This window comes from Mustela nivalis (genome assembly GCF_964662115.1).
Source record: "Mustela nivalis genome assembly, chromosome: 1".
Lineage (NCBI taxonomy): Eukaryota > Metazoa > Chordata > Mammalia > Carnivora > Mustelidae > Mustela > Mustela nivalis.
The window spans coordinates 201,433,629-201,461,360 of NC_139020.1; the positions used below are offsets into that span (position 1 = coordinate 201,433,629).

The 27,732-nt window shown below is 51.6% G+C and overlaps 1 protein-coding gene across 1 annotated transcript; it reads right to left on the bottom strand.

The window, feature by feature from the left end:
* Positions 1 to 1,103: 1,103 nt before the first annotated feature.
* Positions 1,104 to 26,775, bottom strand: NCAN (neurocan). The gene is made up of 15 exons (XM_082706211.1): positions 26,622 to 26,775; positions 21,888 to 21,967; positions 20,375 to 20,788; positions 18,062 to 18,236; positions 17,821 to 17,948; positions 16,989 to 17,282; positions 16,025 to 16,615; positions 14,385 to 15,830; positions 10,483 to 10,599; positions 9,332 to 9,445; positions 7,823 to 7,981; positions 6,747 to 6,829; positions 4,645 to 4,789; positions 3,718 to 3,900; positions 1,104 to 3,476 (listed from the first exon to the last, which is right to left on the bottom strand). The coding sequence occupies exons 2-15, from the start codon at positions 21,958 to 21,960 to the stop codon at positions 3,331 to 3,333; spliced, it is 4,068 nt and encodes a 1,355-aa protein (XP_082562337.1). The 5' UTR covers positions 21,961 to 21,967; positions 26,622 to 26,775; the 3' UTR covers positions 1,104 to 3,330.
* Positions 26,776 to 27,732: the final 957 nt, after the last annotated feature.

The following is a 27,732-nucleotide window of genomic DNA, read 5'->3' on the forward strand; positions in this document are numbered from 1 at the left end:
CAGCTCAAGTCATAATCCCAGAGTCCTGGGATCAAGTCCTGCATCAGACCCCCTGCCTGGCAGGAAGCCTGCTTCTCCTCTTCCACTCCCCCTGCTTGTGTTCCCTTTCTCACTGTGTCTCTCGCTGTCAAATGAATAAGTAAAATCTTTTTTAAAAAATAAATATGCTCTTTGTTCATCCTGGTGTCCTTGCAAAATGTGTATTATTCTGTTGAGTATACGTTGTAGTTTAAGAGCATCTGTATTTTCTTTCCTGTCAATGTTTTATTCATATACTTTGCCTATTTGGTTATTGGATTATTCGGGTTTTTTTCCCCATTAGTTTGTAGGAGCGCTTTATGTATTAAGACAAGTCCACTATCTCTGATATGAAAAATTGTTCCCAAGTTTGGCATTTGCCTTTTGACTTTGTTTTTTGTTTTGTTTTGCTTTTTGTTTTGTTTTGTTTTTGCCACTGTTGTGGCACTGTTGTTTTTTCTTTTCAATCTCTTTTAAAAATATATATTTTTTATTTATCTGACAGAGAGGGCACAAGCAGGAAGAGCAGCAGGCAGAGGGAGAAGCAGGCTCCCCCTTCCACCCCAAGCAAGGAGCCCAATGTGGGGCTCCATTCCAAGACCCCAAGATCATGACCCAAGCCGAAGGCAGACGCTTAACCATCCAGGCACCCCTGCCACTATTGCTTTTTAAATAAAACCTAAACTCCTCACTATAGCCTCTATGATCCCGAGTTGTCCATCTTCTGCATCTCTGACCCCATTTCCTTCTACTATCTACCTCTACCCCTCTCCTCCAGCCACTGTTGATTCCTTGCTGTTTCTCAAATAATCGATGTCCTTTCTGCAAGAGGATGTTTGCCTTTGCTCTTCCCTCTGCCTGAAATTGTCTTCCTTTCTTCCTCTTCTCATCTAGTAGACACTATTCCTCCCTTAGATTCCATTCACCTCCTCTAGGAAGCCTTCCTTGACCACCTCCCAGGGGCCATGTCTGTCTTGTTCACCGTTGTCTCCCCAGCTCCCAGCACAGTACATGGCTCATAACAGTTGCTCAGTAAGTACTCGCTGAGTGAATAAATGAAGAAAGGTCCCAGGAGGTGACAGGCAGGTTGAACCGTTAAAAAATTTTATTAAAATGTCCAAGAAGTACATTAATGTCCACAGTGTCAGATACCACAGACCCACAGAACACTGCAGCTCACAGCAAAACCAGCAGAACCTGAAGCTGTTCACACGCACACACACTCACACGCATGCCACACACGCGGCACACGCAAACACACACGTACATCCCAAAGGGAAAGACTAAAAGACAAACCACCCACTTTAGAAAAGACCAGAGCCCCCTCCCACCACGGAGCTGGGATGGAGGCAGAGCAAGGGACTAAAGGGGTCAAGGGCAGGGAGCATAAACCAAGACACCCCCCCCAAAAAAGTTGCATCCCAGCACCACCCCCAAAAGGAAAATTATTTTATGACATGAATTACTGAAGTTGTATTATTATATTTTTAAACCAAAAAAGTTATCAAAGCAAGAAGGCAAATGTACATCCCTGGGCTTTCTCTATGACAATAAGGTGGAACAGTGGATAATGTCTATAGCAGGGAAGACTGACAACCATGGTCAAGGACAAGGGTCTAGTTTGCACTTCTCAGTCTTATCCTAAGTCTGCCATGTATGTGAGAGAGTGCAATTACATTTCAACCCTTTCCCCCAAAGTAAAGGGCAGTGTTTGGAGTCACAGTGGATGGACCAAGTCCTTGCTCCCATCTTGGCTGTGACTTCAAACCAGTGCATTTTTCTTACCTGAGCCTCAGTTTTGTCATGTATAAAATGGGAAAATAATGGTTCCAAAATCACCGGGCTGTTGAGAAGATTCAACGAGAGAGTATGTCTCTTTAGCTCAGTATAGACTCCACAGTATTATTTCCCAGGAGGAATAGAGGCTCAATGAACACGTTTCTTTCTCTATGGAACCCTTGGACCATATGTTTGCTTATTTTTCTTTCCTGCAGAGGACCATTCTCCACTGTGGTTTTTAACACAAATCCACAGATTTTGCCCAGAGTAGAGGAGTTGAGAGCGGACAAAACATGGAGGATAAGGTGTGGGTTTTCCTGCCAGAGATCAGGGAGCTGAATCCTGGCCTTTGGCCTGGAAAGTTCTTTTACAGGTTGCAGATTTGGGGGAACAGATTCAGTCAGTTCTTTCCCACTTAAAAGATTTTTTTAGACGATGAGAGAAAAATATGTGTGTGTGTGTGTGTGTGCACGTGTGTGCGTGTATGTGTGTGTTTCAGTTTTAACACTGTGCATTTCTCTACAACATGACTGCAGGTAGATGTCACTACTTCAAGTTTTAAGCATTTCTAGTCCGCCAGGCAATGAATGGAGACAGGGATGGGGTAGGAATAGGAGTGGGACCCAGGGCAGGGGCACTACTGATGTCTCTTGAGGGATGGGTATGGGCACTGAGCTAGAAAACTTGGCACCTCCTTGGTCCAGGAAGGAGGTTCTTTGTCTCCCTGAGAGATGGAGGGGGAAGAAATCTGGGCTCATCAAGCCCTAAACATCCTCTCTTCTGTGTGTGTGTGAGAGACTCACCACACATACAGAACCACCAAATCTCAGCATTGGACTCGACCTGGGAGGGTAAGCAATACACCTTCCCTCCATTGCCCATATATTGCTCTGACTATCCTGACCCCTAACTCTGAGGGCACAGAGGAGGTTGTTCTAAAACATTCCTAAAATTCAGTACGTTTGGAGTTCCACACTCCATTTATCTCCCAAGACCAAAGACGGAACTTGGGCTGAAGTCCAGGGTGGAGGAAGAGTAGCTGTCAAGTTCAACTTTCAACTTCCAAAGCCAATGACCTTAATTAAAAGCTCCAGCCCACATTTAGGACATCTGATGGTTTACTAAGCCTGCATGTCTGATGTGATAAACAATTCCTTAGTGTGAATCCAAATATATACCTTTGCACCCTCATCAAAGCCTTAGTTCAACAACTAAGCTCAGCCTCACCAACAAAAGACTTAACCGGTGCAAAGAATGATCTTTGCTGATTGTGCTTCCCTCCACTGGGAGATGCTCCCAGAGTTCAGCCTGACTAGAAGTGACCTTTCAGATACCTGGCTTTGCCTGCCAAGTGGACCTTGTGTATATAAGAAAGAGGAGAGAGTAGTTTTTTACAAAGGGTTATGGGGGTGGGATGTGGTTTGGGGCACAGGGGCTTCCAGACCCTCTTGTTTTTCTCTGGGCTCTGTCTCCCCAGGTGAAGGCTCCAGAGAAGGTGTGGGAAGGGGGTTGTGCTTCCTTTTGCCTGGTTTCTCAGCAGAAATTCCCTTCTTCCTTCTCCCAGTCCTCCACTGGGTGTTTCTTGTGTTTTCTGCGCTCTTTGCGCGATTTGTGGTGGTGATGCTGGTGATGGTGCTGGTGGTGGTGATGGTGTCGCCGCATCCGATGGGACCGTCTGGCTGCAAGGAAATGAAGGAGAACAAGGAAGTGGCAAGAGGTGGTGAGAGACAGGTGGCCTGATGCAGGGAGCCTTTCCAGGCAGAGGAGAAATGAAGGAAACACCAGGTGGGCTGGTAAGTTCCCACTTATCTGCAGGGCTGTATTATCAGGCAGATCAACATGTGTAGCAATAAGATGTTGTGATTGGAGACTACAAATAGCTGGAAACCTGTGTTGGGGTGTCTGGGGACAGCCACTTACGTTTGGTACAGACGATTTGGGGCTGGTCCCACTTGCCATTGCTCCGGCATCGAATTATGGCCACATGGTGCTGGGTAAATCCTTCATCACACTGGTACCGTACAGTGGCATGGACATTATACTTGGCCTTGCGAGCACCAATGGGTGAGGCATTCTGCACTGCCGGAGGGGGACCACAAAGCACTGGAGACAGAGGAACCACCAGTTAGGGAAGTGGCCACAACTGGGGCTGAACTGGTTTCCTCTCTTTTGGGGTATAATACACCCCTCAGCAAAATCCTGCCCTTTGCCCAGCTGTGACTTCTCCAGCTGGATGTGACTGCGGGTCTCCTCTATTCAAACCAATAGCTCCTTAGGGACAGAAACCTCCTGGACACATCCCACCCTCCTCAGTTCTTACACATGATGGCAGAGAAGAAGGTGGGAGACAAGAATAAACCTGTGCAAATGAAAAGAAGAAAGGACACGAAAACTGGCAAAGAAACACAGGTAAGAATAAACAAAAGTATCAGAGGTAGGTAGACATGAGACTGCTTCCAAGTGTTCTCTTAATATGTAAAGAGCTCTTACAAATCAACAAGACCAACATGCCTACAGAAAGTTATGCAAAGGAGATGAACTATTTTCCTAGAAAAATAAACACATACAAATAGCTTATTGACATAGGAACAGCTGGTTATTCTCATGCTTAAAGACATGCAAACGACCATAACAAGTAGATACTATTTTTTCCCCTCTCAGATGAACACAGAACAAAAAGATGGAGAACACACGGAGTTGGCCAAAGTGGGAAAAAATGGTCACTCTCACACAGTGTTGTAGTGAAAAGTGGGCAGGGCTGACTTATACTTACAAAAACGGAAATAAAACAAAGAACCAGTGAGTGTGAGAGGCAGGAGGGAAGCGGTGGGGCGAGTAGCAGCCTACCTGTTCCCTTCTTACAGACGTATGGGAGGTTGTAGTTGCAGGGAACGTCGTTCCAGCGCCCGCTCTCATGTGCAACCATCACCACACAGTCCTCCCCGCCCGCGAAGAAATTGTCAGGCTGGTTCTCCCGCCAGTTCTCATATTGCTGCGGGAATAGGGAAGAGAGGGACTCAGGCTCTGTCACTGCCTAGCGCAGGACTCCCCTGGCCAGACAGTTCAAACTTTAAGGACTCAGTGTTTCGATTTACACAACGGGCACCACTCCTGACAGTGGCCTCTGCTGCACTCGGAGTCACCCCTCCTTTGGCCAAGAGGCGGCAGTGCCCTCTTCCTCAGCCCTCCTACCTCCTTCCTTTCTCCCTGACAGTCTGTTTTCCACATGGGTCACTGTTACATGAATAGCTGAACAAAGGTCCCAGAGGGATTCCCTGAGGAGGCAAGGGGATAGCCGAAGACTCAAGGACAGAAATGGCAGGGAACAGAATTCCAAGCAGAGAGAAGAGCTAGTGCAAAGGCCCAGAGGCAGGACAGAGCTTATCCTGTTTGAGGAACAGAACGGAGGCCAGTGGGCAGGAGCTGTTAGATGGAGTTGGGGTCAGTAGGGGACCAAGGGCCAGTTTTTGCAGTAGAGGAGGTGGATTCTTTTAAACTGAGCATACTACATATCACATAATATTTACCATTTTAACCATTTATAAGTGTCCATTTCATTGGTATTAATACGATTCACAACGTTGTACAACTCTCATCATTATCTGTCCCCAGGATTTTGCCATCCCTTCAGACAGAAACTCTGTCCTATTGGCAATCACTCCCCATTCGGCACTGTCCTAAGCCCCAGGCAACCACTGATCTATGTTCTGTCTCTATGAATTTGCCTGTTTTAGATATTTCATGTAAATAGAATCATATGTCATACATTATGTGACCTTTTTATGCCTGGCTTGTTTCATTAAGCATAATACTGAGCAGGACCCTGGGATCATGACCTGAGCTGAAGGCAGAGGCTTTAACCCACTGAGCCACCCAGGTGCCCCATCATTAAGCATAATATTTTCAAGTTTCATCCTCATTGTACCATGTCTTCGCTTAGTATCCAAACAGTGTTCATCATATGGATGGACGGCATTTTGTTCACCCATTCATCTGCTGATGGACATTTGGTTGTTTCCATCTTTTGGCTATTATAAATAGTATTGTCGTGCACATGAGGGTCCAAACGTCTGTTTGAGTACCTGCTTTCACTTCTTTGGGGTGTCTCCCTAGGAGTGAAGTTTCTGGGTCATGTGGTAGTCCCATGTGACTAACTTTTTAAGGGACCGCCAGACTGTTTTCCACAGCAGGAAGAGGTGGCCTTTTATCTTGAGAACAATAGAGAGTCTGAGAGAATCGTGATCTGATGTGTGACTTTTAGAAGGTCCCCGTGTATATAGGTTTTCCATTTGGGGTGATGAAAACATTCTTGAACCAGACCGAGGTCACAGTTGCATAACACTGTGAAGGTACTAAATACCACTGATTTATACATTTTAAAATGATCGATTTGGGGGGCAGCTGGTTGGCTCTGTCGGAAGAGCATGCGACGCTCGCTCTCCGGGTCATGAGCTCCAGCCCCCCTACTGGGTGTGAGGACTTAAATAAAAAATGTAAAAAAGGAAGTTTTAAAATGATTAATTTTATGTTATGTGAACTTCACCACAATTGTTCAAAAAGTTCTCCTGGGTGCCAGGTGGAGGGGCAGGAGTGTGGGTAGCGGGTGTGTTGGGGATGGGGTTGAGGGGCTGCTGGAGGGGTCCCAGTGAGTGATAAGGGAAGCTGTAGGGCATTCGGCTCGAGGACAGGGTCGTGAGCAAGAGGAGGCCTCAGGCCCCCGGCCCTAGGTTTCTAACTTTAGCCACTGGGTAGACCAGATGTTTACAGGGCTGGGAAGTCAAGGGCTATCTGGGGCTTTGCTGAAGCTCCTTTGCCAACCAAGTTGAGAATCTCAGAGCTATAAGGACCTCTGGTGGATCTGCACATGAGGGTAAAGTCAGGTCAGAGCACAGAGCCCACTACCCATCCCACTGTCCTAGGAAGACCCAAGCCTGGCTTCTGCCACTTACCAGCCCCGTGTTGTCCGTCCACTGGAAATCCCTCTCCACGATCCTGTCATTCAGGCCGATCCACGTGTTTTCACGCCCAAAGCCTGCGAGGTGGGGCATCCTGAGGGCTGGGTGCCCACCCCTCCCCCAGCCTGGGATGTGGGCTGGAGGAGTGGTGGAAGGTGTGGGGAGGGAGGAGCCCAGCCCTTCCCCTAGCCTCTGTGTGGGCTCGCTCCTGCTCCCTCGCTTCCCACATGGATGAGAGGGGGAGGGGGAGGGAAGCATGAAAAAAGCCGGGATTAAGCTCCAGTCTTGCCATGATCTGTGGCTTCAACAAACAGCCAGAAGAAGGAATAAACAGAGACGCGTCAGATCTTTGCAGAAAAGGAGAGTAAGGGATGGGAGAACCCGCAGTGGGGTCGGACAGGGCAGGCAGGTGAGCGAGTGAGGGCATTAGTCACTGACTGTGTTTGATTACTTGATGGAGGCGTAAACAATCACAAGGAGGGAACCAAGGAATGAACAGATGAAGGAATTAACAGGGGAGCAGGGGAGGGGATGGGGGAAATGCGAATCATTGGATGGATGAGCCAATGGCATGGGGATAATGAATAAATCGATAAATGCCAGATGTAATTGATGCAACGCTCTTTTTCTAGATTTCTGCAGAGCTCCGTCCTCATTTCATCCCCCACATCACAGATGCCTCTTCATTGCCCTCTTTCCCCTGGCTCTGTTTTGTCTTTGTGCACTCAGGACCAGCTAAATTATAGTATAGACTTATTTAATTAGATATTTACTTGTTTGCCAATAGCCCCCGCAAGAACGTCAGTCCCTGAAGACAGGACAATCTGTGTCTCACTCACCGTTGTGTCCCAGCGCCTGGAACGGTGCCAGCACATACTCAGTCAATTTTTGGTGAATGAAGGAATGAAGTGAATAAATGGAATGGCGAGTGGATAAATGGACATGTGAATTCAAGGGGTCAGGGCCGGCATGAATGCACATAGCTTCAGAAAGGTAGGGTCTTCAGGATCCTAGGGGATGCCCAGGCAGAGGGACAGCAGGGGCCACCCTGCCCACCCCAGCGTCCCTACTGTTAATGAAGCTGTGTTCCTCAGGTGAGTGGATGCTGGTCAGATGGCCAGCCCGGCGGCGGCAGTCCCTCTCGGCGTCCTCCCACGCCCGTCGATGGGCGAAGTAGCGGTAGCAGTGGCCTTGGAACTTGTGCCAGCCGTGGTCACAGCCCTCCGTGTCTGGGAGGTGGGATGGGAGTGTGAGGGAAACTGGCCTTGGGCCAAGCCCCGCCCTCCTGGCCATGAGCACAGCCAGTGCACCAGAGAGAGGACAAAACCCAAGGTTACTGTGGGGCCAGATCACCCCTCTTCCTGTCCCCATCCCCCAGAGGCTCTGCCCTCCCCCCAACCCTGGTCATCTCTCCCCTCCCATATTCACTTCTCTGTTGCAGGAAGAGATTCAACTGGAGATCTTTACACCCACCCCTCTCATCCCAACCCTGACGTCTCCTTCTCTGATTGGCCCGCACACTCTGTGTGGCCCCGGGGAACTTGGGAAATGGATCTCAGAACGTCCTAAAATTTCTCTCCTGCCAAAAGGCTCAGATAGATATTTTTCCCAAAGAGCTACACAAATGGCCAATAAACACATAAAAAGATGCTCAACATCATTAGCCATTAGGAAATGCAAATCAGAATCATCATGGGACACCACCTCACACCCACTAGGAGGGCTAAAATTCAATAAATAAATAAATTAATTAATTAAAAGGGAAACACCAAGTGTTGGCAAGGATGTGGAGAAACTGGCACTCTCGTACATTGCCAGTGGGAATGTAAAATGGGGGCAGCCACTGCGGGAAACAGCCTAGCAGTTCCTCCAAACATTGAACACAGCATTGCCCTGTGACCCAGCCATTCCAGCCAGGTGTAACCAAAAAGAATGAGGTAAGAGGAAAGGAAACTGGTATCTAAACAAAAACTTACACATGAATGCTCACAGTGGCACTCTTCACATTAACCACAAGGGGGGGGGCAACACAAATAGCTATTAAGTGATGAACAGGTAAGGAGAATGTGGTCGATCCCTACAATGGAATATTACTCTGCCATAAAAAGGAATGGAGCCCTGAGTCACACGACAATGTAGATACGTTTTGAAAACATGCTGAGCGAAAGAAGGCAGACACAAAATGACACACAGTGCGGGATTCCATTTATATGAAACGTCTAGAGCAGGCAGATCCATAGAGACAGAAAGGAGATCGGTGCCTCCCAGGGGCTGAGAGAGGAGGATGGGGAGTGACTGCTCATGGATACAGGATTCCCTTTCAGGGTGACAAAAACGTCTTGGAAATGGCTAGAGGTGGTCGTTGCACAACATTGTGAATGTACTGAATGCCACTGAATTGTACACTCTAAGGTTAATTCTATGTTATGTGAGTTTCAGCCCCAAACGACAACTGGTCATCTGTTCAACCCATGGCCACAGAAGCAGAGATGGAGACCTAAAGCACGGGAGGGGCATGTGTGGCCCAACCACCAAACCCACTCCTTGGTACTATTTCCAGGGTCTTGGGAGAGACTCACCTTTCTCGCAGAGGCTGCCCCCATAGCTGGGGAGGCAAAAGCAGACAAATGTGTTCACCTCGTCAATGCAAGTGCCTCCGTTCTCACAGGGGCTGGAGACGCAGTCATCAATATCTGGAGGGGTGGGACAGAGTCAGAAGTCGGCCTCCCCTTGGCTCCCAGGCTCCATAAGGAACCAGGCAGAAGATGAGGTCATGATCCTACCATCCGTCCTGGGCCAGAGAGAACCAACGGTGTGGTCTGCACAGCTGGCCCAAGGACTCTGGAGTTCAAGGGGAGGAACCCCACGCAATTAACATGAATTAGCATTAATGAGAGCAGATGCCACTGGACCAGCTGAGGGCCTGGGTGTGTGGAATGTTCCACTGGACTTCGGAACAGTGAAAGTAATGCTCTGGCAACCAGACTCACAGAATGTCAAAGATGGAGGGTCTTTCCAGAATGCGGAACTTAGGGAAACCGACATCCAGAGCATTTGCAAGGACACGCGCCGAGGCAGCACGCTGTTTGTAGGTGGACCTAGCTATCATTTGAGCTCTCCTAACAACTCCTGTGTAGACAGCGCCCAGGATTTGTATTCCTTGGGCAAGTCACTTCCCCTCCCTGGAACTCTTTAATTTTTGCAAAGTGGTGATGAAAAGAGCACCTTCTCAAGGGTGATTGTAAGTGGAGGGTTGTAAAAGAGTTCAAGAAATCACACTGCTTATGTTTATTGTTATAATTCTGTAATTAGTGTGGTTGTGAAGTCAATGAGGTAGTGCGCAGAGGTCAAGACTGATAGCATTTATATTTGTTGTTAAAATTTCCTAATTTTTCTTATTTCCTGTGTTGAGCTTTCGGGCTCAGAAGGGCCCCCTCGGATCTGGGAGGAGTCCGAGCCTTATCGTTTATCTTCCCCTCTCATCTCTGCCGGAGTAAATGGGAGGAAGCACACCTGAGCCTTGGTCCCCAGGACAAGAGCTCAGCTGTTTGGTGCTGGTTCAGCAAACTGGGGCTGATTTATTGGATCCCAGGAGATGGGGAGGGGAAGGGAGCTTCTGAAGTCAGCCTTTTTTTTATTCCTGAGTCTTCCTGGGGATGCCCGCTGGAGTAGACCCCAGGCCTCGGATTCAAGTAAGTCTAGGTTCCCATCCTGAGTCTGGGGCACTCACCGATCTCACAGTTCTCCCCGGCGAAGCCCTGGTCACAGCTACAACCGTACATGGTACCGTTGGCCTTACAGGTGCCCCCATGCAGGCAAGGGTTGTTCTCGCACGGATCCAAGGCAGCTGCAGAGTGGACAGGCAGTGTGAAGAGGAGGTAGGCCACCAAGTTGCCTGCTTTCCCGGAAGCCAGACCTAAGAATCCCAAAAAACCCTCTCCAGGGAGTCCCCTCTATAACTTCCAGTAGGCAGCTACCAATCTCCTCTTGCATGCTCCTGTGATGAGGAGCTTACTCCCCTCAGGAACTGCCCAGAGCATCAGTGGGCCACTCTGCTTATGCACACTGACTGAACGAGACCTGAAGCTTCTTTTTGAAAGTCTCCTGGAATGTGGGTTTAAGTGCCTCCCTGACCTGTCCCTCTCTTCAAGGCTTGCCCTAATGGTCATCGTAATTCTCCCAGTTTGGAGCACAGAAGTGGACATAAGGTTCCAAGTGGGGTATAAGCAGCACTGGCAATAGTGGGAATCATCACCTCCCTCATTCTGGTGGCTCAATCTTTTTTGATGCAACCTCAGTGGTTTTACTGCAGAGAGGTGATGGATTATAGTAGTTCTAACCACGAGCTCTGGAATCAGAGAGGTTAGTTTAATCCTTGGCTCTGCCACTCACTAGGGACCCTGGACAAATTACTTCTCTGAATTTCAGTTGCCTCATCTACAAGATAGAAATCAAAACAATTCATCCCTCTCCCAGTCGCGACCATAATGTCTTGTCTGGCTCTGTCTATATCAACCTGAGGCATCTTGAAGAGTCTCAGCATTGCTCGGTATGGACTGGGCACTCACGGGGCAGTGAGGAATATGCGTCCTTGTCTCCCTCACCCACCATTTCCCCCCATCAGCTGGGTTTCCCTGGAGGCAGCTGAGTCTCCCCTTGGCCTCTCTGAGGCCCAGATGTCTTGGTGGGTGGTCTCCACCCTTGGGCCTGATAGGGGAAGAGCAAGAATTGTCATGCTATCCCAGGCCAACCACCCATCTTCTACTGCAGACATTAGAGCCATCACCGAGAGAAGAGTGGGCCTGGCTTAAAGTCACACAGCAGAACAGTATGAGAACCAAGTCTGGCCTCCAAGGTTCTGGAAGTTTAAGGGCCTCTCTCTGGCCCCTAAAATCTAGAATTTGCTTCCGTTTTTCCTGGTCCAAGGCCTCCCAAGAAACTGAGATGGTAATAACCAGTTGACTTCCTCCCTGATCTGATCTCTGCTCTCACCCTCCATAGGCTGTTCTCCCCATAGTCGCCAGAGAGAGCCTATGTAACCTGAGTCAGGTTACATCCCTCCTTTGCCTAGGTCCCTCCATGGCTCCCCATTACCCTCAGAGGAAAAGCCAAAGTCCTCACTGCAGCCCACAGGGCTCTGTGTGATTTTCCCCAACCTCTCCCTGCCCCACCTCCTCCTTTCTTCCCCTCGCTCATTCTGTTCCAGCCACACTAGCCTTGCTGTTCCTACTACAGGTCAGGCAGGGGTCTGCCTTTGTCCAGTTTATTCCCTCTGCTTGGAATGCTCTTCCTCTCGATCTCTCCATGGCTCTTGCCTCACCGTCTTCCGGCTTGTTCAGATTTCATGTGGTTGGAGAGGTCTTTCTGACTCCCCCTTTCCACTATGAGAAAACTCCCACTGGGATACCCCACACTTTGCTTTATTTTTCTCTTTTGCCCATATCACTTTCTAACCTCCCGTATAATTTGCTTATTTACTGGGGTCATCATTACTGGTCTGTGTCTTCCCCCAGAACACTGACGCTCCACATGGCAGCCACATATAGTTATTCAAGTTCAAATTAAAATGGAATAAAAGTAAAAACACAGTTTCTCAGTCACACGAACCACATTGCAAGGACTCAGTAAGCCCACGTGGCTGGTTGCTACCATGTTAGACAGCACAGCTCTGGAACATTTCTATCATTTTAAAGTTCTAGAATGCTGCCCCAGAATGTCAGCTTCCAGGGGACAAGGGACTTGGTCTCCAGATGGGGCCTGAAACACAGCACTCACTAATTGCTTGTTAACTGAATGCAAGTAGCTGCTGGCCCTTCTGTCACTCACAGACACCCATGCTAGTCCGCGGGGTGGTGGCATGTGCCCCCGTGGATGGCCAGAGGGGCCTGTGGCTGGATGGATCCGTCCCTGTTACCATCCCAGCACGTGTGTGCACATGCATGGGGCTGCCGGGTGCTGGGACGCGTGAGCCCCGCCAGGTGCCCCGAGCTGCCGACACCTACCCACGGGCTGGCGGTGACTCAGTCGCACACTGGTGCTGCGTTTATTTTTGGCTTCATTAGCATTTCTGCTACAAGCAGGCGGGTGGGTAGGCGCTTGGGTCTCCCCCAGCGTTGGCTGCCTCCCTCTACCCAGGCTGCCACTGGCTTCAGTCTGGAGCCAAGAACCCAGCAGAGTCCAAGACAGACGCAACTATGGTGTTGGGGGCTCCACCAAGGGTGCCCTTTCCTGAGCACCCCTACCCATGATTTTCCCCTTCTGCTTCTCTGAGCAACCCCTTCTCTAGCTCCTCTGGCTTTGAGCCTCCTTTAGTCTGCCTATTCCCCGCCACCAGTCTCTTCTCTGCTCCTTCCCTGGGTGAGCTCACCCCTTCCCCAAGACCTCGGGTGTTTGTTTCTGATACCAATGAAACATGCACCATGCGACCTAGTGTCTGGGACACACTGTTGTCCAATGGCCTTCATTCAAATCTTAGCATTTACGTTCTCCTCAGCGGCATGATTCGGCTGAAGCCACTGACTTCCCTGTGCCTCAGTCTCTCCATCTGTAAAGTGGATCATGCTAGGACTTGTTCCACACGGACGTTATAAGGATGGAGCAAGCTGATTCCAGTAAAGACCTCAGAACAAGGGGCGCCTGGGTGGCTCAGTGGGTTAAGCCTCTGCCTTCAGCTCAGGTCATGATCCCAGGGTCCTGGGATCGAGCCCCACGTCAGGCTTTCTGCTCAGCAGGGAGCCTACTCCTCATCCCCCCCGCATGCTTCTCTGCCTCTTTGAGATCTCTCTCTCTGTCAAATAAATAAATAAAATCTTTTTTAAAAAAATCAATTGATCCCAAAAAGAAGGGTTAAAAAAAAAAAAGACCCCAGAACAAGCCAAGCAAGCAAGAAGCGCTGATAAGCCTCAGCCTTTACGGAGGCTTGTGCCCCTGGCCAGAATCCACTTGCCTCTTGGGCATCCGAGAAAAGGAGATGCCATCCTGGACACCGCCCAGGGGTGAGCAGGGCGGGGGGGTGGTGGAAGATGGAACCATGCCTCTGCTATTTGCAGCATGGCCACACCTGGCCTTCAAAAAAAGGAGCAAGTGTAAAACCAGTTGTGTTAATAAGAGTGTTTTGCAACTCAGAAAAAGTGTCTTTTAGTTAGCTGCTGCTGCCTTTTTTTTTTTAAACCTCAATTAACCAAAAAGGAAAAAAAAAAAAAAAGCCAGCATTTGCTAGCTGAGGTGGCGGGCCGACGAGGCCCAGGAGAACCAGGCATTTGACTTTCTTTGGACTCCCCCAGATAGAGAGAGGTTAAGGCTGCCACAGACTCGGACTCTGACTGAAGTCTGGCTACTCACTAGGAAGCAGACATACTTCCCTAAGTCTTATTTTGGTCTCTATAAAGTGGGGGTGATGCCCACCCCTCCTGCCTCTTCCCAGTACCCATTTTCCCTGTGGCTCAAGGGCCCCCACGATCCGCACCACTGAATCCCACTTGCAATTCCTACTTGAACAAAAAGCCCTTCCTGCCACGTCACCTCGCTGGGTCCCCGGGAATAACCCTCCCTTCCCAGCGCTGAGCTCCCCGGCCTCTTGCCCCTGAGCCATGACCACAGTGGGCTAGATGAGGTCACAAGCTTTGAACTCACCCTCCTCTGCACTCCCATTTGCAGGGGTCCCTGGCAGGGTCGGCTCTTCTCCACTCGCTGCCTCTTCCCAGAAGCCCTCCACACCTGGGCTCCCTGCCAGGACCTCCAGCTCAAATTCCTCTGGGCCCAGGGAGGCAGGCAGAAGGGTGCTGGGGGAGTCCCCCCGCACTGTAGGCGCTCCTGAGGAAACTGAGGCAGGCTTGTCCACGCTGGCTGCCGTTGGTGCCCAAGAAGGAAAAACCGGCTCCTCTGGGGGGCTGCCCTCATGTGAAGGGGCCAAGGCTCCCAGTGTTCCCGGGGTCACCATCTGGCCCTCTGGCTCTGGATGGGGTTGGGAGCTTGAGGAGACCACTGTGGACATGGCCAGGACCCCAACCTTGTCCCCCTGGGACCAGGGGGACATTGCCATGCTTGAATCCACAGCCACTTGAGGGCTCAAGGTAGGGCTTTTGGCTCCCTCAACTACGTGGGATCCAGGTTCCCAAATCCCATCAGCATCACTGGGATCCAGTGTGGTTGTGGAATCTGTGGGCTCCAACATGGCTTCTCCATTTATGGGGGCCCAAGGCTCCGAACTTGGGGTGACCCCAGGAATCAGGACGACTCTGGGGCCCCCTGAGGGCGCCGATGGGGAGCGGGAGTCCAGCCCATCAGTGTGCAGTGAGGGCCACGTGCCCTGTGCCTCGTCCATGATGGCCTGAGAACTGGAACTGGGGCTTTCCGCTGTGCTGAAAACCCCAGACTCAGACCCCGAGATGTCTCTCAGTCCTGTGGGCTCAGTGGCTATCTTGGCAGGATAGAAATCTTCTGCCACATTCCTGTCCACAGAAGCTTGTGGACTGGATCTGGGGAGCTCAGTTTTGCTGAACCCAGTAGGGTGGCTCTCCCCCATTTCTCCAAAGTCTGTCCTGGGATGGTCAGGACTGGCTCCGGCTTGCGTGTCTGTGGCTGTCTGCGAAGAAACTACTGGACGTCCCACTCGGTAGCTGCCGACTGTCGGGGATGCAGTCTCTCTACTCTGTCCTGTCGGGACTGGGTGGATGGGGTCCTGGGGGACAGCCTCAGTCTCTGAGGCAGGAGAGGGTGGACCAGTGGCCATGACCTCACTCTGCCCCTTGACCCTGTCGGCCTGCGTGGGGAGGGGCGTAGGGTGTGAATGTAGCCACAGTTTCGGGGCACGAAGCATGGCCATGACAGGGAAGTCTGGGGAAGAGACCATAGGGGACACCCCCCAGGAGGCAGTGCTGGGGCCTTCTGAGGGGCTGGGTGCCAGGGCAGTGGCCTCTGAGGGGGACCAGGGCAGGTCAGGAATGGCTGGCCTCACACTGGGGCCCTTGGCTTCCTCTAACTTCAGGCCAAGGACACTGCTGGGGCCTGGGATGCTAGGTGGTACAGCAGTTGGGGGCCACAGCCAGGGGTCTGGGGGGCTCCTGCCACCAGGGAAACCTGAAACAATATTAACAAGAATAATTCGAATTATCTCTCAGTGGTACCTTCTGTTGAGTCCCCTTAGCCCAAGGAAGAGGGGGCTTCTGAGGCTTGGTGAGGCCGGGGGCCCCAGCTGGGATATGGAGCCTCTTCCTACGTCCCCCTCAAACCGCCCCCCAGCAGGTCCCACCTCCTCCTTTAATCCCACTCACCAGCTTCAGGCCCATCCACTTCATTAGTCAGCACGGCCCAGGGGCTTTGGCTCTGGGTCTTTCCTGAGGCTTCTGTGGCTCCTGTGGCCAGCAGAGGCTCCACGTGATTCCCAGCAGCCTCTGGGGTCGGGGGCTGGGTGCCATCCTCAAGCCCCATCTCTAGGCCTTGCTGGGGTTCCTGCTGCTGGAAGTGGCGCCCATTTAACCCTTTAAAGCGTCCCCTCCTCCTGGGTATGGGGCCAGTAGGAGTGGCCTCCGTGTGTGTGCCCACTGCAGTGCTAGGGCCGCTAGGGCTGGGGGCCACTGTGGTTAGCCACACTTCTTCAGTCTCCAGGGGGGCCCTTGAGGCTAGTGTGAAGCCTCCAGAGGCAGGGCTGGGGGTCTCCTGAGATTCCTGCTTCCCTGCCAGGATCAGAGGCTCTTCCTCCCCACTGGACACTACAGGATCCTGGAAGTCGGGGGTGACCACCTCTTCCCCAATGCTGGGCTCCAGTTCTTGGGTTGGGGGCCCTTCTGCTGACAGAATCTCCCCCTCATCCCCAGATGAGGGGGTCTCTGAGTCTCCGTGTTGATGTGGTGTAGGGTGATGAGCTGTGGGAGAAAGCCAAAAAGGTTGTGTCAGGTCCAGGGGCTGGCTGAAATCTACCTGAAATCTACTCCCATTCCAGCATGCTGCTGCACACACCTGTGTATCTGTCTCTCTGTGCCTCTCTGTCTGAAACTTCTGAGTGGTTTCTGGGATTCCCCCAGACTGAGAGAGGGAGATGCGAAATTATCACCCCTACTGTTCAGGCTAGGACCCACTGTCAAGGTCGGTCAGGCCTTCACCCTGCGATGGAGCATCGCAGAGCTCATTTCCAAGGGTCTCTCCTCCATCTGGGCTCCACCTCCACCAGAAGGCAAAACTCCTAGGGGCGTGGCCTTGACCTGGCTGTGTCACCTCGGGGCGGGCCCTTAAACGCACCTCGGAAGCAGTAGGCATCAAAGCGTTCTCCCGGCGCTGGGAAGCCGGTGCGGTTGGCGAAACGGTAGACAGTGCGCACACCCGGGGCTGGGCCCCCGCAGCGCCGGCGCGGCGTCTGGATCGGATAGCGCACGCTGCCGTCGGCCAGCCAGCCCGGGTCGCACTGGTCCAGGCCCTCGTGCCAGGCCAGGTGCAGCTGTCCCACCGAGGCTAGCACGGCGCCCTGGCGGCGGCACTGGGCACGCGCGCCGGCCAGTGTCAGGCGGCGGGCCGGGCCCACGTAGAAGACTTCGCCTGCGGGAAGGCCGGGTCCAACGTCATCCCGGCCTGGAGGATCTTTCCCCAGAGCCCGGGAAGGGGGTCCCACTCTAAACCCCAGCCTGGTCGGGTTTGGGTGATGGCTAAACCAGGCGGGCGGGGACAGCCACAGCTGTGCTCATCCTGACCGTCTAAGTCTTGACCTCTCATGCAGTGCTAAGAGAAGGGCCTTAACTTCTTTTTACAAACAGGGTAACTCAGGTCCTTGAGTGTGCTGGGTTTCAGAGAAATGGAGGGGCTTGGTGAGGGGGCGCTCAGAGAGGAAGAGGACAGAGTAGGAAGAGGGAGAGGGCCAGGGAGAAGGAGAGGCTCAGAAAAGGGACAGGGTCTCAGAGAGAGGGGCTGAGGGAGGGTAGGAAAGCTCAGAAAAGGGGGAGTTCAGATACTGGCTGCAGGTTTAGAGAAGGATGAGACTTAAGAGAGCTCGGCAAGGATTTAGGGAAGCATGGGGCTTGGGGAGGTAACCAGAGCTCCAGGAAGTGGGGTGGGGGTGTCCTGCCAGCCCCAGACTTACCCCCCAGCTCACGGGCAAAGCAATACACATCGTAGAGTTCCCGTGGGTCGCGCCTCCCATAGCTCCTCACCCCTGGAAGGCTGCTACGGTCGCCATAGCAACCAGGACGGGACTGGGTGATGGGATACCTGACAAGACAAGGAGGGGGTCCCTGTCAAATATGTGAGCGTGGGGCTCCCCCATGACCATCTTTCTCCAGGGTCTTGGTCTCCACGTCCCCTGACCCTGTGTGCCCCCTCACCGAACGGTGCGGTCAGAGAGCCACCCGGCATCACAGTTGTCAAAGCCATCTTCAAAGGCGGCCTGTAGGTGCCGTGGGGCTGCAATGGTGGCCGAGCTGAGCCGGCAGGCCTCCTGGGCCTCTGCGAACGTCAGTGCATAGCGATCCTGAGCTGCCCGGTAGTGGAACACCACACCTGTGGGAGAACATCCAGGACAGAGGCTGATTTATGTTGGGATCTTCAAGAACAGACCTCCCTCTTGTAGGATGCCCCTTCCCCTGGTTTGATAATAAGAGACCTGCCCCCCCATACTGCCCTATACCATGCCAGACTGATAGGCCCCCATTTTTAGATAGGGAAACTGATAAAAATGGCCATAAAGGGTTACAGTTTGTCAAAGGTTTACCATGTAATAAGCATTTATAAGCTTTTTTCATTGAAATCTTATAATAACACCATGATTAGCCCCATTTCCAGAGGAGAAAACTGAGGCTAAGAAAGGCTGAGGGACATGTCCAGTTCCATACAGCCCGTGTGAGGCACAGCCAAAATTTGTATCCGGGATGGTCTGGCTTCAAAGATAGCACTCTCCATGGCCATGGCCAAGTTTAGACCCTGGGAGTGACAGGAGGCATGGAAAAGAGTGCAAGAAACTCTGCCTTTTAAGATATAAGTACATTCTGGCACCTGGCTGGCTCAGCTGGTTGAGCAGGCAACTCGACCTCGGGGTTGTGAGTTCAAGCCCCACACTGGGTGTGGAAATTACTTAAAAATAAAATCTTTTTTTTTTTTTTTTAAGATTTTATTTATTTGTTTGACAGAGAGAGATCACAAGTAGGCAGAGAGGCAGGCAGAGAGAGAAAGGGGGAAGCAGGCTCTCTGCCGAGCAGACAGCCCAATGCGGGGCTTGATCCCAGGACCCTGGGATCATGACCTGAGCCGAAGGCAGAGGCTTTAACCCACTGAGCCACCCAGGCACCTCTTAAAAATAAAATCTTAAGGGGCGCCTGGGTGGCTCAGTTGTTAAGTGTCTGCCTTCGGCTCAGGTCATGATTCCAGTGTCCTGGGATGGAGCCCCACATCCGGCTCCCTGCTCACCAGGAAGCCTGCTTCTCCCTCTCCCGCTCTGTCTCTCTCTCTGTCAAAGAAATAAACAAAATCTTAAAACGGGGGGGGGGGATTAAATATATGTATTGATAGAGGAAGCTATGGAAGATGACAATGGGAGATCAAGTGTTTCTTGCTCAGCCTGGAAATGGAGTCATGGAAGACTTCCTGGAGGAGGTGACATGGGCTAACTGTGACTGAAATTTTGATTTAGGGATGAAAGAAATATCTGAGCAAAACAAAGGAATGAAACATTTTATTCTCTTTTATCAGAGGCCCTGGAAGGCAACAGCTGCATCTCAGTTATGATTCTATCCCCAGCACCAGACTAGCATATGGTAGGTGCTCAATAAATGTTTCATTGAATGGATCGATTGAACAAGCCTAGAGGTGGAATTTTCTTCCTTCCTCATTTACTAGTTTCCTTCAAGCTTTATCAGTTTTGAGCAGCAAGGCCTTGGAAAAGGAATAGTTGGCTGACCGCATAAAATATGCAGTGAGACACTGTTGGGTGGGGGAAGACTGGGGGTGTAGGGACTTGCCCATGGCCAACAAAGGTTAAGGGAAATCAACTTCCCAGCAAGCATCCACAGGATGTTTTCCACACAACACGCATTCACTGAGTCCTTTGTCAATTACCTTTTTACGCATCAACTGTGCCACACCCTGTTCTAGGACTTTGCTTTAATAATCAAGAAATTTTTTTGTTTTGTTCACCTTGATCAGTTAGGAAAAGAAGCACAGGATATTTCAACAGAAGGAATTTAATACTGAAGTGGGTTAAACAGGTATTTGAGGACTGTTATTTACTTAAGATATTTTTCAATTGACTTTAGAAGGAAAACCTCACTCTTTAAAACATAAATTTATTTTATTGTATTAAAAACATAAATTTATTGTAAAAGCAAATCTGTATTCCTATTTCAAATAGAAAGTCAATATACTCTGTCTTATGGGAAAGTAAGTAACCATGGAAGGGACTTAAAGTTATAAAAGCCTATAAAATACTATGGTCCACAAGAGACTGAGCCAGAAGCTGCTCTCTCTTAGCTAAGAGAGAAGTGTGACAGAAAGGGTAGTCCTGGAGAAAATTTTCTTTGGGATGTTATCAGAAGACTCAAAAGAGAATCATTGTTCAAGAAGTGATCTCTAAGGTGACATTCTGTGGATGAGCTTCAGGCTCAGCCCCCCTCCCAGGCTTGTCCTCTCCCCTGCCCTCAACTGACCTGTCACCTCCAGGGGCACTAGGTCCTGCTCATCCTCGATGCCCCTCACCACCTGGCAGCGATAGAGCCCAGAGTCGCTGGCCCTCAGTGGTCCCAGTAGCAGCGTCGCGTTGGCCCGGCGCCGTGGGTAAGCAGGCAGGGACACGCGTCCCTGCCAGCCCTTGGCCACCCGAACCACGTTGTCCTTGGCCACCAGGATGGGCAAGTCCTGACGCTGGCCCGATGCAGCCCGCACCTTGGTCCACTTGATCCGAGGGGCTTCTCGGGCTGTACCTGGCCGTGGCCGCAGGGTGAAGAGACAGGGCAAGGCTACCAGCTCAGCCAGCGCGGCCCGAACCAACCCCGACCCCACTTTCTGCATGTGGAGCCCCTTGTCAATGGTGGCAGAGGCAGCAGCAGTGGTGTCCTGTGTGCCTGGAGTGGACAACATGGAAAGAGGACAGGACTCAAAGACAAGGACTATCAGAGAACGTTATTTCCCTCACCTTATGGATGGAGAGACTGAAGCCAGAAAGAGTAGGTTGCCTAAAACGTGTGCCTGGGTGGCTCAGTAGGTTAAGCCGCTGCCTTCAGCTCAGGTCATGATCTCGAGGTCCTGGGATCGAGTCCCACATCGGGCTCTCTGCTCAGCAGGGAGCCTGCTTTCCTCTCTCTCTCTCTCTGCCTGCCTCTCTGCCTACTTGTGATCTCTCTCTGTCAAATAAATAAATAAAATCTTAAAAAAATAAAATAAAACGTCATAATATAGTCAGCGGATCTGTGATGTGCACAGATCTGTGAGCAGAAGAGGTGTAATAGGGTCAGATCCCTTCATATTCTGCCTCCACTCCAAAACCAGATCTTGGCTGCCAGGGGTTTGACTCTCTGTCACTGCTCACTGTACGGCCATGGGAAAGTCACTGTCCTTCTCTGAGTCACAGTTGCTCCAAAAGTTAAGGCAGCCATGAGAAGGGAAATGTTGTGGAGTACCTTCTAGATAATGGACACTCTATACATAGCAATCAGTTCATTTGATTTTCATAACCATAGGCCGAGGTAGTCATGTCTCATTATGTTTCAGGGGAGATGAGGAAACTGAGTCTCCGACACATCATTGTACTTGCCTAAGACCACAGAACCAATCAGGAGGCATTTCTAACGGCTGGGCTTTTAACCACCACTGGGGAGATGCCAAGGAGAGTTACACATACCTTATTTCAATTGCCCCACCCTTGGCAGGCATCACTAATCAATCTCTACACTATTCTCATCATTTTTTTTCCCCCTCTCTCTCCAGCTCATCTCAGCAAAACAGTGAGAGGCAGGAACCTCCAGCCTCCGCTGGCAATGACTAAAAATAACCTCTCAGGTGTCTTGTTCGCTTTTGACTGTTCAAAGACCTTTTTTATCTATTCTCATTTTATTCTCCAGACCAAGCCAGAGAGCCAGCAGGAAAAGGCTCTAGAGTTAAAAAGCTTCCCCATCTTGTCAGTACCCCGGAAACCAACCTCTCCCACCCCACAAGCCCACTCACTCTGTTCCCCAGCCACAAACAGCAGCATCTGGAACATCAGGAGGCCTGAGGCCCACACAGATGTGGCCCCCATCCTGGACCTGGAACAAGATGGAGAGAGAAGTGGAATGGGAGTGAGTGTAACCTTCCCAGACAGTGTGGAAGGACCAAGTCCCCCCACTCTACACATCTGGAAACTGGGGTTCAGAGCAGCTAGTGTGTCACTGAAGGTCACACAGTCAGCAAGCAAAGGTTGATCTAGGATCTAAGCCCACGACCAGCTGACTTTAGAATCCCAACAAACAAGTCTCACAGTCAGAAGCATACGTGCTGGAGTGAATCAGAGTTGGGGTTATCTCTCTGCCTGTTCTTTGCTGTGTGACCTGGAGAAAGCAGATTAGCTTCTCTGTGCCTTGGTTTCTTTGTAGGTTAGACAGAGATAACATCAGGTAGTTGGAAGGAACAGATGCAAAAATACAGTTGATACATATCAAATGTCCAGAACTGGGTGGCTCAGTCAGTTAAGCAACTGCCTTCAGCTCAGGTATGATCCCAGGGTCCTAGAATCAGGCCACACATGTGGTTCCCTACTTTGTGGGGAGCCTGCTTCTCCTCTCCCTGCCATTCCCCTTGCTTGTGCACTCACTAGCTCTCTCTGTCTAATAAATAAATAAAATGCCTAGAACTGCTTCACATGAAGGAGTAAATTTGAGCTGTTGTTATTATTATTTTAAAAAAATTATTTATTTAGGTGATTTCTACACCGAACCTGAGACTCAAACTCATGACCGTGAGATCAAAAGCCACATGCTCTTCCAATTACACCACCAGCCTCCCCTGAGCTGTTGTTATTATTATTATTATTGACATTAACACAGCCAAGATCGAAATCTCATTTTTCAGGTTGGCCTCACCCGTAAGACTAGGGTTTCCTAAAGGGCAGCAGTCAGTCCCAGTCTGCCTGGGGTCCCCAGTCCTGGCAGTAGGCTGGCCTCCATGCCAGCCTTTAATCTGGTTTGCTGACTGACACGATTCTCAGCTTCAATTCCAGGATTTGGTTGTCGCCAAGATTCTATTCTTGGTTTCTGAGATTTTTGAGAAGCTGCCAAGTCCCAGCTGGAGGAAGGGGCCTCACCCCTGCCCACCCCAATCTCTTTCTGTCTTCATACTACCTAGTGAAGCTGCCTCCTAGGTCCACAGAGAAACTCCAGTTATGGGTCCGGCCTTCTCCCCGCTGGCCCCAGGAGGACCACAACCGGGAGGGCAATTATTGAGTGCCAACCATAAGGCCCAAACCAGGCACTGGGACACAGCAGTGCCCTCCCGGGTTTCACATCCTTCCAGAGACTAGAAACCCTGGGGAGGTAGTCCCTCCCCAATGTGTTCCAACCCTCTGTACCACTCCCCTCACTGGGGCTCAGGAGATAGGGACAGGTGGCAAGTTAAAACACACTTTATAAACCCAGCTTTTGCACCCTTACCCCATTAAAAGGATAGCCCCGAGAAAGGGAGTGTAGATAGAGCCAGAATGGGGGCTGTGGAGGACAACTAGTCCCATCCCCAAGGACCTTTCCCAGATCCCAGAATCCCTACTGGGAGGCCAGCCAGGGACCTATCCGTGGTGCTGAACTCTGGGGCAGCAATGAGGGGACCCTGCCCAGAGGGGACACTGCCACTTAGTCTCCTTGCCTTCCTCTGGCAGCACCTCTAGCCCAGAGAGGACAGCAGTTTGCCTAAGGCTGCACAGCAGAGCAGAGTCCAGACCCCAGGATGGTGTTCCCAACTACCAACCCGTAAATCTCAGCAACATCTCTCTCTATTCCAGGCTGTTCTCATTTCTCCACCTTGGAACCTTGAATAAGTGTGACGTCCCCTGATGGCTGTTCTAGGCCTGGCAAGGTATTAGAGGGTGGGGCAGGACTCTGGGCTGCACCTGCCCCAAGACGGCTTTAAGAGGGGGTGAGTTCAGAGAATACACAGAACACACACACACACACACATACACACAGAGTATGACTAAAAGCACAGATTACATCCAGGGCTGCCTGGCTAGTTCAGTTGGAGAAGCATGTGACTCTTGATCTGGGGTCATGAGTTCAAGCCCCACACTGTGTAGAGATTAAGTAGGAGAAAAAAAAAAAAAGCTCTGCCTCTACTTTTCATACATGATATGACCCTTTAAACAGGCTGCTTCATCATCCTCAGTCTCCCCACCTGTAAAATGGTGATCACCCAGCATGTACCTCATAGGGTTATGGTGAGGATGGAACAAGCTAAGACTGGTGACGTGCTAGAAATGTCAAATTAAAAATCAGCTTTTTGTATACAAAGCCTCATGTACACATGCAAATGTACAGAGGTGATCCAAACAGTGACAGTTTCAGGTGCACCCTCCCACGTGCACACATGCCCTCCCAGATGCACTCTATTCCCTCCACTTGCACCCTCACACACCCACACCTCTTTTCTTAAAATACCTCCTCCCCAGAGCAGCCAGAGGTGAACATTTACACAGCTGTCTGGGGCTCGTCCCCTCATGAATAATGCACAAGCCTCATGCATATGCAAACAGGGGCTTGTGGGGCCTTGGAGGAGGGGCGGCCCGGAAGGAGTGTGTGTGTGTGTGTGTGTGTGTGTGTGTGTGTGTGTGTATCCTTCCCTCATACCCACCTCCTGTCTTAGTGGGGACTGAATGTGGGTGAGATTGCCAGCAGGCGTTTTTGTGTGTGCCTAGATGCACATCAGGATGCTGTGTCCAGGCAAGGATATGAACTTGTGCCCTGTGATGTACAGATATGTGCATGGGTCTGCAGCCGCTCTGTGCACTGCATGGAGCATAGGAGACCCACTGTGGTCTCTGGGTGTGCGGGTCCAAGTGCCCCTCTGCAGGGGCCATGAGCACATGTGTGTTTCTAGCCTTGGAGTCTGGGCATATTCGTGAGCATGGCCATGACCATGGAACTCCTCAGAGGAGAACGGAAGCCAGGCTCAATAAACCATCTCAGGCTGCCCCTTGGGAACCTGAACCCCAATGTCTCCCCGTTAGCTCCCCAACTCTGCACACAAACCATATCTTATACCCCCATGCTCAGGGTCCACACCACCAATCACAAGGAGAGGACCCCCTTTCTGTACATGCAGCCACACACCCCAGACTCAGAGCCTGGGAGACACACACGCACACTCGGATTCACAGTGACATTAACAAAGAGAGACAATATGGGCACTTACAAGGCAGGCAGCACGTCTTCTGCACAAAGACACACACCCACAGTCTCAGGCTCTCCACATAAACCCCTCGATGAGGCCATACCAGCAGACACAGTTCCTCACACACACTCACACATGGTGATGCCAGCCCCTGGCACAGACCAGGCTGGATAAATGTGGCCTTGGTGACTGGTGGGCACACATCATTTTGCCACCTGGTGATGTGGCCCCCGGCATAAGTTTCCTGACAAAGACACAATCTCAGTCACATTAGAGTCACAGAGGACCCCAGACCCTCCATGGGCACACAACATCTCTCAGCATGGGGTAGACACAAACACACACACACACACACACACATACCACCTCCTGGGGCGGGGGCACCTTCCATCTGGGAATGTCCCTGAGCCAGCGAAGGTGCTGGGTTCTGAGGTCCCACGATCTGCCCACCCCTCCCTCTCTGCCCTTCCCCCACATCCCCCGCTGGGGCCCAGCGCCAACCCTCTCTTCATCCTGGCTGTCTCCCATTAATGCTGCTGAGAGGAACAAAGCCCCGCGCACAGAAATGGGGGTCGCTCCTCCCTAGGCTGGGCCTGGGGTCCCAGTCCCCTACTTTCTAGTGCCTATGCCCCCAAACCAAGCCAGGACTTCTACAAGCATCTCTGTGGGCAGCCTGAACTAAAGGGGTGAGGCAAGAGTCTGTGTCTCTCTGTGAGGACACGGTCAGATGTGGAGGTGCTGGGAGAGGCCCCCCCTCTTGGGACTGGGTGCCCCTCACGGGTCCTGGGGATCCTAACTGGGGGCTTTTGTTGACTCACGCCTAGCATTCACCTGGGAGACCCAGTGTGCTCCCTGAGAGAAGGGACACCACCCCAACTCTAGATCTGAGGGAACAACAGGGACCACCTTGGGAAGGAGCCCCCCAGAGCCTCCTCCCTGAATCAGGATGTTGTGACAGGACCTGGGCCAAAAGGAGAGGGAGCCTGTAGGGTGCCCCTTTCCTGTGGCGGTTCATACTCAGGAAAGGCCCCCTTTCATCATACTCAGGCTAATCTGGAGGGACCCCCTCCCTGCTGCAGTCCAGCCTGGATTCCTCCATTCATCTGCAAATTGGGAATCCCCACTTAAAATCCTGGGGTGTCTCGTCTCAGACACTAGGATGCCCAGTTCTGGAGCCCCCATATAGCATCTGGGTGTCCCCTTCTTCTCTCTAAAGTCAGGGTGCCCTCCCTTAGCCTTGGTTCCCAGTGTCCCCTCCCCACTTCTGAGACCCACCCCCAGTCCTGCCCCCTCCCCACCTTGGGATTGTCTCCGCATTCCCCGGCAAGCCGGGGATTGACCCCCAAATCCAAGTCCCCTTGATATTCCCAAACGCCCTCCCAGTTTGCGTTCTCTCCCCAACCTGGATTTCCCCTCCCCCCCGCTCAACCCCCCTTTTCTGGGGGCTTCTCTCTGATCCCAGGCCCCCTCCCCAATCTTGTGCTGTCTCTAATCCAGAGGACCTCTCCCCCAACGCGGCCCCCTCCCCACGACGGACCCCCCCACCTGACTCCTAGCTCGGACGCATCCCGGGGCGGTCGCGCGGCACAAAAGACGCTCCGGCTCGCCTTGCTTGCGCGGGGTCCAGCCCCTGCGCCCTGCGCTCCGCTCGCCCCAGAGCCGCTTCAGCGCTTATAAAGGGGCCGCGGGGCTGCTCTGCGCATGCGCCCCTGCCTGCCAGAGGCCTCCGGCTGCGCGAGAGCGGGGGCTCCACCTACCTAAAGCCCCCCTCCCCACCTCTGTCACCTCACACCCCACCCAAAGGAAGACTGCGTCTGATTTCCTGACCATTCGCTCATGTGCCCCAGGAATCACATTAAATATTCCCAGACTCCCCATGGTGGGGTCTGTCCCATCTTACAGATGTGGAAACTGAGCCCCAGGGAAACGAAGTAGCTCCCGCGGTAGCGCGGAGAGGAAGGGCAGAGCTGGTACTCCAACCCTGCTCTGCCTGACTTTCCAGGGCTCACACCTAAAGCAGTTTTGGCTACAGTTGCTGTTTTATCTCGCGTGTAGAGAGGATATGAATATCCCTGGGTCACATAGTTGGTGAGAGACTCGCAGCGCTGGAGCCCAGGCTTGTCACACCCCACAGCTGTTTCCATCAGCTGCAGCCTGAATGTATCATTCTTTCATTCGTTCCTTGATCCAGTGGGCATGCATAGCGCATGAGCAGATACTGTTATCACAGGAATGCTTTTGCTTTGGGCAAGTCTTCGCAGAAAGACTTCAACCTTAAGAAGTCCAGATCCAGGGGCGCCTGGGTGGCTCAGTGGGTTAAGCCGCTGCCTTCGGCTCGGGTCGTGATCTCAGGGTCCTGGGACTCTCAGGGTCCTGGGATCGAGTCCCGCATCGGGCTCTCTGCTCAGCAGGGAGCCTGCTTCCTCCTCTCTCTCTGCCTGCCTCTCTGCCTACTTGTAATCTCTCTCTGTTGAATAAATAAATAAAAAATCTTAAAAAAAAAAAAAAAGAAGTCCAGATCCATTACAAAGAAATATTATTCAGCCATAAAAAGGGAAGGAGCGCTGCTACACACACATCATGGATGAATCTTGAAAGCATGCTGAGTGAAAGAAACCAGACACAAAAGACCATAGTATGGTTCAATTTATATGGC

Excerpts from the sequence above, each read along its gene's own strand:
- NCAN (XM_082706211.1), bottom strand. The coding sequence starts at position 21,960 with ATGGGGGCCACATCTGTGTGGGCCTCAGGCCTCCTGATGTTCCAGATG. Across the intron at positions 7,982-9,331 it reads GGGCAGCCTCTGCGAGAAAG|ACACGGAGGGCTGTGACCAC; the intron begins GTGAGTCTCTCC and ends CCCACCTCCCAG. Across the intron at positions 3,901-4,644 it reads CGTCTGTAAGAAGGGAACAG|TGCTTTGTGGTCCCCCTCCG; the intron begins GTAGGCTGCTAC and ends CTCTGTCTCCAG.